Raw genomic sequence first — 13279 nt, forward strand, 5'->3', positions numbered from 1 at the left:
CTGCTACCCTAGAGGGAGCAGAAGAAGGAGAGACAAAAACAACCTAATCCATACACAGCGAGCCATCTGAATCCCAGCCCTTGAAACACTGAAACCTGCCCAATACTGTTGCAAATGACCACAAGGTGCCAGAAGTTGGAACGTCAGACCGTGAGGAGGAGAGGATCAGGTGTGTTGACCAGAGGTTAGCTAACAGCCCTCGCAATCACCTTCTTGCTTTTTTTTGTTATTATGCAAAAAATGACAATAACACATATATATATGGTCATGATGAACAATCACGATTTCTTCTTCCCATAAAGTTTTATAATTTAGTCGGGACATAACTCGCATACTATAAAGCCAAGTGAAACATGGAGACTAGACTCTTATCAACAGTGTCGGGAAAAACCTACATACCGGCTACTGGTGTTTAGACTACACGATCATTCATTCTCTGTGTGCGTGCGTGAGTGCGTGCGTGCGTGCGTGCGTGCGTGCGTTGGTGTGTCTGCATGCGTGTGTTTCTGTGGCGATTTAAGATAAAAAAAAAGAAAAAAAAAAGAGTGCGTGGCAGGAAGAGTGATATCGTCATATCAAGGGAACTATAAAGGAAGGAAGCGGGAGGATTGTGTGCCTGCAGTAGGTGTTAGGGGCGTCCATGGGATCGGCCCAGTGGACCTGGGTGTGCCTGGGTGACCAACCTCCGAAAAACGGCTCAGCCTCGGTCTGTATGGGAAATGAGTGCGTCTCAAAGGAACCACTTCCTGTTTGGTCAGAGTGTGTTAAATTGCATTTGATTGAATTATGTTTAAAAACATAATGTGCGTCAGCCCTGTGAAATCCTGCAGGGCTGGTGAAGGCGACGGATTTGAAGGAGTGTTGACACACACACACACACACACACACACACACACACACACACACACACACACACACACACACACACACACACACACACACACACACACACACACACACACACACACACACACACACACACACACACACACACACACAGGATGTTGGAGGAAAGTCTAGCAAGATGGCAGGAAGTCATATGAGGGCCCCAGGGAACTCACAGGAAGCTGTAGCTGCCATTAGTAACCCTTCGTCACTGTGAGAGACCCTTTGTCTGCAGGTCGGTACGCCTGAGCGTGCTTTTCCTTTTGTGTACGTGGAACGCCGGACCTACTTGCCAAGCAAGTCATCAAGCTAAAAGCTGATCCAGAGACATTTAACACACCCAAGGAAAGGCCAGGGTTCAAACTGGTGGAGTTTAGCGAGTACATGGCATCTCCACCCTCCCTGAGTACTGCCAGGACCCAGACTAGAATCTCCGAAGGTATATTCTCTCTGTGAGTCATAGTCCCCCCTCTATACCACTTTTTTTAGACTGTACTCAAATAGGGTTACATACTGGGAAACTGGTTATAATGGGTAACTGCTGCTAGGGTATAACACTACTGTACAGGGCTGGCCAAGTAGCCAGCAAAAGTATCACATCGTAAGAGTAATAGGATGCTGGTTAGGCAGACAAACCCCCAGGAAGGACAAAGGAAAGAAGACAGGGTCACCTCAGTGCAGGGGCCTTCAGAGTGGGGGGGGGGATAGGGGAGGCCATGAAGGGAAGGATCTATTTTCCATCATTATGAAAAACATCTTCAACAACCAGCTGAGTAAATTAGGAGATAATGTATGTTTGGCAGTGAAGCGCAATTTTATTTGGATGGCCAAAGAAGTTGAAAGCCTCCTGAAGCTAGCTTGCTTTGTACTTCTTTAGAACCGTGCGGTTGTATAAGGCGCATGGAGGCAGCGGCTGAGCTAAGACAGCGGACAGCTGGACCACTGCCTAGAACGCTTGAATTAATAGCAGCCCCCTAAATTACGAGACAGGCCCAGAGCGAAGTAGATCACTAAAGCAGAAAGTGAACTAGGCCAAGGATAGCGAGAGGGAGACAGATAGTCCACAATCTGTTGTCTGGTCAGTACATGCCAGATGTTGGCTGACTGTTTCCTAACAGTTGGTCAGGATATACTGTACGACACAGTCCCCTTAACTCAACCCCCACAACAGCAGGACTCTTTGAGTCTCTCTCCCTCTCCCTCCCCGAGAATATATAACCATGCCATTTCCAATATGCAGCCAACATGTTGACCTTTCCATTGCATATCAGTTGTGTTCATGGCCTTCATCAGCAACCTCACACCATGCACATCACGGGAGCCAGCCTGGCATCGCAACAATGGAAAATGAAGTGCTGGTACTACTTGACGCGTTGTGATAAAACGCTATCACTTGTTGAGTGGATTGCCCAAATTAACCCATCAGTATTCTTAATATGCTACCAGATTGTACGCATGGCCAATTTATCCTCCAACCGTGCATGACATCAAACAGTGTCGGAAAGAATGTGCTGCAGTATCCGTACGAGAATCTCATCAACAGAAGTACTCTCTCAGCAAGCACTCGCTGCCACGCTCGCTACAAATGGGTGTTTGGATTGGTATATTTCAATTAAGTCCTCAGATGCGGTCACTGCTCCAACAGGTGTACTGTAGATGGATGCAGGTTGCTTGATGGCACCACAGGGTTGAAAGTGGGAGCCTCAATAAGGCAGGGCGTTGAAGAAGATACAGGCCCATTAACATTCATTATTCATCCCAGTTTTACATTTTCTGCCCAAGTAGTTTTCTGCCCAAGTAGTTAGTTACATTTTCAACTTGGTTATCAAATATACCAAGCTGGCTTGACAGAAAAATGCTGTTCCAATTGAAGTAAACTTTTCTTCAGACTGTACTAAACCTGAAAAGAAGGATGTGTACAGAGTAGAGTTTTAATTACACTAAACAGCACTGGCATAGCCAAGAGACTCTATACATCAGCTAATGCTGGGATTCTGATCTAGATCCCTCCGATGTAGAAGTGCCTCTACACCCAATCTATGATTTAAACACAAAACAAGAGCATGTTATGGACGTGAACATGAGTGGAGGTTTGCGTCCCTGCCTGGCCCCAATATGTCACTCCTACTCACAGCGATAGGCCCTGTTGGGTCTCACTCTTCTCCTGGGGAAGCCTTTCATAACAATAACCCTGTCTGGTTTAACCATGGCAACATGCCGTGGTACATTTTCCTTCCTTATTCAATGTTTTAGCCTCGCCTCTTTGTAACAAAGAAGTGTAACAAACGACATGTCCAGGGTACGCATCTCCTGGAGGTCCAGTCAAACAGATGCTTAGACGAATGGTCAAACATGTCATCGCGCTGACCACATCATCAGTTAAACAGATGTAGGAGGACATCAATTCACCACCATCGTAGCCGCTTTGGCAGCAGTCGTTGGTGTACTGGTTATCCAAAAAAAACAGACTGGAATCCACCTGTCACAAAGTGAGTAACGGTATATAGGCGGAACTCCCAAAAAGATGGTGGTTTTGCGCCACGCTAGTTAGCTTTTATTTATAGTGGCAGGCTAAGGTCTATTGCCTTATGGAAACAAACTTGAAATGCAATAGCAGCTCAAGCATACAGCTCAAGTAGACATTACCTGGACCTACCTACAGGCCAAACATGTAGCTTTGCATATGCCAGACGCTCCATTCAATGACAACCATGAGTCTAAATATACTCAAAAAATGTGTTTGATAGGCCCAATTCCCAACTGAAAACACAGGATCCTCCTCCCCTCACCCTGATGAGCTGATGAGAGCTACGAGTTCAGAGGTTTGGAAATTAGAAAAGCAACCTCCCAAGTTGAACTCAATTTCTGCCCTCTCTGCAGCTGTCCGAGCTTCCTGAATCTCAGGTACTTCCTTCTTAAAGTATTTGGTTCGTCGGGTCTTCCTAAACCGTGAAGTCTGTTCTGATTTGTAAGTATTCCAACATGCTAAGTGGATTTCCATTTTAGCCCAAACAGAATGGATCTTTTTGCCTTATCTTATGTATGGCCTGTCTTTGAACTAAGACGAAAAGGGGAAGTTACAAGGAACTATTTTGATAACCAATTTATTTGACTGCACATAATGTAATCATATTAATCAAGTAATGTGTTGATGTTAATAGCCGAGTGTTGATGTGTCCCTGAGCAAGACACTTAACCCTAATTGCCAATGACAATTACAATTACTAATTGTAATTGTAATCATCAATTGACTGGCAACCTGGCATTCATTCGATGCAATGCTGCCATTATTCTTGAAACGATAAGAACCGGAATGCGTAGACTCTGAGAATCAGAATTGATACCTATCCATCATTCATCTTAACCAGAGGCTGAAGACCCTTCTCTTCAAGGTCATAGACATTTGGGTGCGTCAAGCAATGTAAAAATATTTCCCCACTTATGCTACTCATTTTAAATAAAGGCTCTTTCAAAGAAGATTTTGACTACTAATGATGAATGTACTTATGTTGCTTTTCCTATCTGCTTAGTGTGCAATATAATATCATTTGAATTTCCTAAATACTATCCTCAGTATGTTCTGCATTGGGTGTCCTGCTTTAACACAACAATGAGCGCAAAAGCTACATTGTTTCAGCTTCCCAGTTTATCCCATTATCCAAAACTGAGTGGAACGAAATGACTAAGAAAACATCTGCAGCAATACCAGTAAAGATGTTTCCATCAGAAAAGGAGGGATGCTTCCTGTGAGCAATCTCGGAGACAATGTCGAATAAGGGAAAGTAACACTCATGGCTGGCCATGAAAACAAACCAAAAGAGCCATATTGAAAGAAGGAATCGGAGAATGTGATCCTGTGAAAAGTGTCCTTTTCCCATGATGGTCGAGGCAGCCGGTTTGCGTTGAGCAGAATCCTCCGCTCAGACAGCTGTGCCCAAAGCCCTGTCCCCACAGCGGGTGCACAACACAGCTCAGCCATGCCCATCTGGCACCCAAGCTGAAGCCTCGCAAGACACTGCCAACAAACATGAGCTGGGCACAAGGGATGAGCTGAGAGCTGGGTGTGGTCACAGGGAACTGGGAGCAGTGGGAAAGGAAACCGTTGGGAGGGATGAGGGGAGGAGGTGGAAGAGGGGAAGGGAAGGAGAAACGGGGAAGGCATGTCTATCCAACCATCAAGAGAGCCCACCACAGGCCCTCTTAACCCCTTTTTACCGGTCCCGGCTCTAGGCCCGGTGCGGGGCACTGGATAATGAAGGACATGCAGAGAGAACGGAGTTGCACTGCTCGCATTTAAAATTCACTTTTGTTCCTAAATTTGAGTTAAAATTCCAGCAAAAATGTACAGCACACGCACCCCCTTTCACTTTGCTGCAAAGGAAAGCTGTTTCTTTTAAGTAGGGTTCACCCACGTAGCATTAAAAGGTCCCGTTTAGAATTAATAGATTAATTGGATTACAACTGCAGGCTACTTCTCACAGCACAGGTGTACTGATGTGTTTTGGGATGTATGAAAGTGAACGGTTTTGTAACTTCCTTCCCTTATATTCATTGTACATGGCATACATTGCATAATTTAAAAAAGAAACCCCTGATATCTTGTAGAATAACCAAAGTAGGCCCCACATTCTCCGAGCCAGTGGTACACCAGTGGTGCACCAGTGGTACGCCGTGGCGATAGGACTACACTGCCCACCTCCAGGACAGCACTTCCCATCTCCGCTCAGTCACTCACCACCAGTTCGGAGAAGCGGGCGTTGAGCTCGTCGGCCGGGGGCATGGGGGCGCTGAACTCCAGCAGCTGGAGCGGCACGCTGTCCTTCAGGTTGATCTCCGGGGGCTCGGTGCTGCCGAAGCAGCAGAGGAAGCCCAGGCCGGGCCTGGTCCTCTTCCTGGGGGGCATGGTGCTGGAGGTCACTGGGGGGAGAGGGAGGGGTCGGGGCGGGGCAGGGCAGGGAAAGGGAGGGGGAGGGGGAGGGGGGGGACAGACAAGGCTGCTACCTAGGAGGCATCATCTGGAAGAGAGAAGAAAGAGGAAGGAAGTGGTTAGGCAAAAGGTACTATACATAGATATACCAGCTAGTGTGTTGAGACACATGGGACTTGCTTCTAAAACATCAAAAACCTTTCCTCTGACGAGCAGTCCCAGGACGATCCTGTTATCTGGAGTACAACTGAAAACCTGACTGGCAGCGGATCGTCCTCTGACACTGGCTGATCTCAGAACTCAAAGTAAACTCTTGTTGCAGGGACACAATGGTGCTCTCACTGTATGGCCTGTGTCTAATTGCACCCGGTGCGTCAGTGGCATGGTACTGAGGAAAGTGTGTGTGTGTGTGTGTGTGTGTGTGTGTGTGTGTGTGTGTGTGTGTGTGTGTGTGTGTGTGTGTGTGTGTGTGTGTGTGTGTGTGTGTGTGTGTGTGTGTGTGTGTGTGTGTGTGTGTGTGTGTGTGTGTCACCTGGAGGATTTCCTCAATGGTATGAAAGAGATATGGGTGGTCTGTAGGAAACAATATGACTTTCCCCTAAAGTAACACCACCTCTAAACAAAAATAACAAGCACATGTCAACATAATTCAAAATGTAGGTTCAAACTTAACCTGCGAGATACTTGAAAAAATGTATGAATGAATTGGACTTCTTCACATATTAACACAAATAGCATGGACTAGGAAAGCAGACTTTGCCACAATGTTCTCTCTGCCCTAAGCTTCCCTAGAACATCATTGTGATTAATATCATTGAATGACTTATGAATTGTCATAACAATCCAAAATAACAAACTCCACAAACTCGTCCTAATCCAAGAAGCTGCAGCTGTTCATTTCCGAAGGCTGTGAAAGTTTACGACTTCAATTCACCATGAGACGGCAGAGTCCACCATACATCCCCAACAGCCTAGCTCTCCGCCATCCCCCCCCCTCCTCCCTCCCTCCCTCCCCCTCTTCCCCTCTCTCACCCTCGCACGGCACCTCGGTGCACGAGCTCTCGCGGCGCAGGTCTAAAAATAGACGGACGGTAAATTCTTTATGAATGCCTTGTAGCCAGAGTCTGGTGCTTTGGTTGAAGGAGGGGTTGGGAAGCATTGAAAACAGAAAAAGATAAAAACACTAGTTCCATTCACTATCGTTCGACAATGGTTCGACGATGGTTAATTTCCATTTATCCCGCCTTTTCCGAACATGCCAGCCCTTTGACGGCAGAGCGGAGCCGCATGCGCCGTGGAAACAGTCTTTAGAGGCTGTACTCCCTCAAATGGAAAAAGAATACTGGGCTTCTCCAACTTTCCCTCCTGGTTATATTTGAGGGCCTGCCAAAAGTTCCCATGCACATCGACATTTTCAGAGGAGCTCCTCCCAAATCCTGTCCGAGCATTTGCAGGCTGTTGCGTCAGTGTACTGTAGGACAATTATAGAAGTTGTTGCAGTTTAGGTCTGCATTTCCTACTTCTTATGTCCAGTATGTGTGTGTGTGCGTGTACGCGGTGCATGCGTGTGCAGGAATAACCCGTGGCCGCCGGGATGCCCAGGGATACATTCTCCCCCATAATATCCATCCCCATAGAAACGACCTACAACAACAAAAACAAGTCCTGTGCGCCAGCAGTCTTGAGTCTGCAATGACACAAATCATAAAACATTGACACAAATATGGACTCAAAGCAAAAATTATCTGTAACGTAACGTGTCAACAAGAGGATCTTCCCCCCCATTACTCATGGCAGCTTTCACATTCATACGCACAGCACACGATGATAACAGTTACCGAAAAAAAAAAAAAAGGAAGGAGAAACTAATTGTGAGGGATTGCGACGAATCACACCGGCGGGTACAAACAGCGGGCCTGACAGTCTAAACCTCCAGGAAATTAGCCATGAAGGATCTTTTCCTGCGCTATCATTTCTACACCTGGAAAAAGCTGGACCAGGGTACAGGCCACTTCTTGTGAGGGTGCGGGGAATGAGTGTGGTGGGCGGGGGGGATGTAGACTGTCCCTCAGGTTTTCATGGCTTTAATGACTACAAGCTCCAGCGTGAGGCCCTATCCAGATATCTGCGGTTAGTTACCGTTGCTGCAGACAGCTGGCCAAGCCCAATGTAGGGGCTGCTCTTTAGGGGATTTAATCTATCCAGTGAGAAAACATCCCCATGTGTGGTCGCTACTCACTCAACACCAGCTTCACTGGCCATATTCCAGCCAATACCTAGGTTAGGTGGGACACACACACACACACACACACACACACACACACACACACACACACACACACACACACACACACACACACACACACACACACACACACACACACACACACACACACACACACACACACACACACACACTAAAAGTCACTGTATACAGTCTCTGCCTGAACTTGGTTACACATCTTCTAGTTCCCCATTTGGCTTCCCTCTCACTCTTGCTTCTTATATTTCCCACCGTCCGGTCACTTCTTGCTTTAGGGTGGAATCTTTGTCGTCCATTCTGGTAAGACCATCCAATGTCGATTTTCCAACTTACATTCTTAACACGTTCAAAAACATTAATATCTCCCGTTGCCTCGCTGCTGCTGCCACCCCACCCTCCCCTTCCCAGCCCCCACTCCCAGCTCTGACTCAGGTGCACACGTGTGCAAACGTTGCCCATGTCCATCAATGCAACGCACATGCTGTTGTACTGCATTTTGATTTGTTTAAATGTCAGAGTGGACTTAGAATCTCCTTCTCAAATAAGTAAATCAATGTGACTTATAAAGGTTATGCTCTGGCTTTGAGTGTGTATGAGACAGACGGACAGACGCAATGTCTAGTTGACAAATGCACGAGGAAGAGCAGAGATCTGCTGTAGCCATAAAAATGCACACACAAACACATCTTTAATCCTTGTTAACATACCACTGAAATAAATGTAGTGTGTACTATAATACGTGGTATTCCATATTTCATACATTTAATATGCAGCAGGGACACTAGAAAGATAAATTGTATAGATAGATTCATACAGCATACAAGCATTCATGTGTGAAGGACTGAGCTTACACACACTCGCCCAGGAACACGAACGGCGTATATAGTTACATGGCCACAGGCTCGGAGGCAGGGGAGAGCAGACTGTCTGCTCTACGTTTGAAGGAGATGGAGAGCAGCCAGTCTGAGAAAGAGAGAGAGGCTGAGAGAGAGAGGGAGAGGGAGAAAGAGAAAGAGAAAGAGAAAGAGAAAGAGAAAGAGAAAGAGAGAGAGAGAGAGGCAGAGAGAGAGAGGTAGAGACAGAGGCAGAGGCAGAGGCAAAGACAGAGACAGAGACAGAGATATAAAAAAGGGGGGGGGGGGAGGGGTTTGAGCTACTGCCACTTCTTATTCAGCCCACTACCTCATCCCAGGGAAGTAGGTCAGTGGAGGGGAGCAAGAGACAGAGAGTGCGAGAACGAGAGCAACGGCTGATATAGACTGCTGCTAGATGTAAGGATAAAGAGGGAGAGAGTGATGGAGAGAAAGTGAGTTCTGTCTAGTATGAAAGAGTTCTTTGTCTGTCTGTGGAGATCGGTCCCAAAAACATAAGTGCCTGGCCTGCATAGCTTCCATTCAACCGAAACACATCTGTCCTACGACACTATAACCTTTTCTCCTGATCAAATACACACGTGCAATGCAAACACACGAGTTGGCAGAAGCATGGCTCCCATCCTGGAAAACCACATAGCATTTGTGCCCCCCTTATAGACAAGGACTTGAGTGATGATCAATGCCAAATGATGGAGGATGTCAAGACCTTTCAAACAGAAGTAACTGTAGCCGTAGAAGTGAATGAGGATCATTACTCAAGGATATTGCGATGGGAAGGTTAATAAAATGTGTGGCACAGAGCAAGGGTTTTAAGTACCAGTTGGACAGCATTGTTTTACGCAATGGTCATTATTTTGTAGTTTCGGTATGTGTTGACAATTGCTGGGAGCTTATTAATGCCAGAGGGTGTGAATGCACCACAGGAAAAAGGTGGTTTGACAAACTGAATGAGTGAGTGCAGTGCAGAAGCTGGATATTGGTATACTTGGGATGGTGCAGCTCAAGTGTACGTGTAGGCATGTGCATAACAGGTTGGCGACAGCCCTGGTGTTATTAGCATTGGTAACAAACACGAACATGATTCACACTTTCATTGCTTTCCCCGTCAAGGGAAATTAGCTTCCATTCACAGCTTCCATTAGACACACTGGAGTTATGCCCTCTTTGGAGTGTTGCCGACCAACTGACATGCCCCCCGCACACGCACACACACACACACGCACACACTGTCTGTCCACTGACTAATGAACTTGGTCCTCACCCTTTTTATTTTAGGCAGAAAAGATAAATCACCAACGTGCCTATTTGGGGATGTGGAGATTTAAATATTTTGCTCCAACATGGGCCCACCTACACCACAAGCTCCCCCCGCCCCCAAACACACAAACCAGGGCCCACAAATCTCCCCGAGAGGGGGAACCTGTAGATGTCATTTATTCCAGGCCGGTGTCAGAGGTCACATTGGGAATCTAATCCATTACATAAGCGTAGCATGCAGGGACGAAAGCGCCCCCAGATGCAACTTTCCACCGCTATATTCAGTCAGGATTCGCCGTGTTGAGGTCATCCTTTTGCTCATGCATCACTTTCTAATGATGCCACCCACCCACCCACCAGACATGGGTGGGTGGTCGGGGGCACTATGGGTGGCCGGCTGGCCGCGAGTGATGCAAGGTCAATTTCCAGCAATAACTTGATACCACTTCTAGTGAAGTGCGAGTAATCTCTTGGCAACACAGCGTAGTCCAGAGACAGGGGAGCCCCTTGTGCCTGGCACAGCGCCTTGTTGTGGCGGCGTTACATGCCAACATAATAGGTAGCTTTTGGTCAATGGATTACTGCTCTTCAACATCGCATGGGTTAAGTGACACACACACACACACACACACACACACACACACACACACACACACACACACACACACACACACACACACACACACACACACACACACACACACACACACACACACACACACACACACACACAAAAATGCAATAAATCCACAGACACAGTTACACACATGGGCTTACATTCCTGAGATGTGACATCAGAAACTATTTCAGTATGAAGCCTCGGATGACAAATGACGGAGCCTCTCGGAGGAAGCGCTAGCATTACTTCCACGCTACATTTGGATGCTGGGGCATTCCTCTACTGGCTCTGAAAGCGCGCATTCTGCTAGGGATTTCACGTTGGGAGGCACATGCTTTCATGAGGTGCACGCGTACCGGGCCATGCGAGCCCGGACAATGGGCGAGAGGACTTGGAATGCCCCACTCTGCTGGGGCCCAGTAGGGTTGTGGTATGGTGTATATCCCTTGGTGTATATCCCCATCGGCAGTGGGCTGGGACAGCAGGACAGTTATTTGGGCTGATCATAACCAGCAAAATAAACAAGTAGAAAGGTATTTTCACTCTCTGTAACGACTAACGGAAAACTAAAAGTAATTAAAGTGTCCCGGAAATGAAAGAGCAGTGGAGGAAAGAAGGTTCCGGATCTCGTCTCGCACACACGTGGACCTACGTGATCATGGTCAGCCAGGAACAACTCAGGAACCAAAAGATGGGGAAACCCACCCTTCGTTTTGTCCCTCTCAGTCCCCCTCCCCCTTTGTTCTTTCACACACTTTCTCCTTCAAACATTGCTTCCTGTCTTCCTTTGGGACCCAATAAGGAAAAGGACTTGGATGTCATGAATTGAGATTCAACCTTTCTTGGAGGAGGGCTTTGGTTGTAATGAGTTGCAGATCACTGTAAAGGACTCAAAAGTAGAAAGAAAGAATGATCCACTCTTGACCCATATGCATTTCTCTTTAATTTGGATAATGTTTTGGCCCTCAGGCACTTGGGACAACAAGGATTTATATATAATACTCACAGAGCAATTTGCTAATGTCAGGCCATTCAATAAGTCTGTCATGGGGCAATTATTAATAATTACCCAAACAGGAAAACTAGTCCAAATAACTCTAGTTTAAATTGACCACAACCACAATTATTATTAAATGCTATAATTGTTTAATGCTTAAATATGGTGCGAGTCATCTTTTACTTGCATTTGTTTACAAATAGCTTGTGGTAGAAAGCCACAGTACAGATTAAGTACCGGTACATTGTATGTACACATTTCACAATGACCACCATAAACTGTCCCATAGTTAAATATAGTAAATATTGTTATGAGATTATTTGATTTTATTCCCCATGAGACCATGTTATACTGCACTTTGATCTCCAGTGTTACAATTTGGGAAATACACAGTCAACGCTATACTTAATCATGACAAACTCAAACACAACAGACTCAAGCAATTAAGACCGCACAGAATTCGTGTTGGCTTTTCATTCACAAGCAGGGTTGCTTTAAAAGGGCCCTGAGGAACAATACAACCCCCCCCCCCCCCCCCCCCCCCATGCATTCTCTTTGCCCCCGACTGCCATAAAGTGGAAATACTTGAAATTAACCACTGGAGAAAAAAAAAAAAAAAAGTTCAATTTCTCTCGGGATGGCATTAAACGCTGTTTAATTTAGTTTGATTCATAAATGGGGCAATATGGTCTCGGTGCCAAAACACAGTCGCCGACACCTCACCGCAAGAATGGCAGTGTTTTCTTCAACAGCTCAGGTCCTTTATGGAAACTAATATAGCAGCTATACAGCGTAATGATGGGGCTGCCGTGATCCCAGCCCTGCACCGTTTAGATTTGAAGCTAATTATTGTAAACATTTTAAACCACTCGATGGAAGCCACCAACCGCAGACACAAGCTGGACCCAAAAAAGAAAAAAGTGAAATAAGAAACCCGATGAGGACATGCGACTAAATGTTAAATATCATTTAGTTAAATATCACTCCCTTAAATGTTTTTAAGTCTTCAGCCCAGGGTAGAAGGCATCAACGGGGTACCACACGTTTAGAGCTCTGCAAGGCCAACCCCTCTTTGTAACTCTCAATCTTTGTTCCTCCGGAGTGCATTGGCACCGACCACCTTATTCCTACCCCAGAATGCACCTTTCCCAGTCTCTGAGCCAAAAGGTGCCATGCATCGAGACCAGCACATGTCCCCACTTAGGGAGGCTGTTATTATTGGACAGGCAGGGCCGAAGGGCCGGGCGCCGGGCGACTGGCCCCGCCAGCCACACAGGGGTATGGATGTAGACCCACTTCGCCACAAGCCGAGGGAAGGATCCTTACTTTTTTTTATGCTATTAATACTTGGCTTAAGAAGAAAGGCGGCCGTGTCGCATGCACTTGCCCCCCGACGTCCCAACACATTAGAGGCGCATGTTTGAAAGCCAACCCTTGGCATGCCTTAAATCTGGTA

General features: G+C 46.5%; 1 protein-coding gene across 2 annotated transcripts in view; it reads right to left on the reverse strand.

Moving 5' to 3' along the window:
* daam2 (dishevelled associated activator of morphogenesis 2) overlaps window positions 1-5813 on the reverse strand; it is a 49139-nt gene extending 43326 nt beyond the window's left edge. For both annotated transcript variants that reach the window (XM_056591326.1, XM_056591325.1), the window contains exon 1: window positions 5621-5813. In XM_056591326.1, the coding sequence (XP_056447301.1) occupies window positions 5621-5788 (168 nt within the window). In that variant the 5' untranslated portion in view covers window positions 5789-5813. The remainder of the gene's footprint in view (window positions 1-5620) is intronic.
* Window positions 5814-13279: the final 7466 nt, after the last annotated feature.

The sequence above is a fragment of the Gadus chalcogrammus genome, chromosome 5 (genome assembly GCF_026213295.1).
Source record: "Gadus chalcogrammus isolate NIFS_2021 chromosome 5, NIFS_Gcha_1.0, whole genome shotgun sequence".
Classification (NCBI taxonomy): Eukaryota; Metazoa; Chordata; class Actinopteri; order Gadiformes; family Gadidae; genus Gadus; species Gadus chalcogrammus.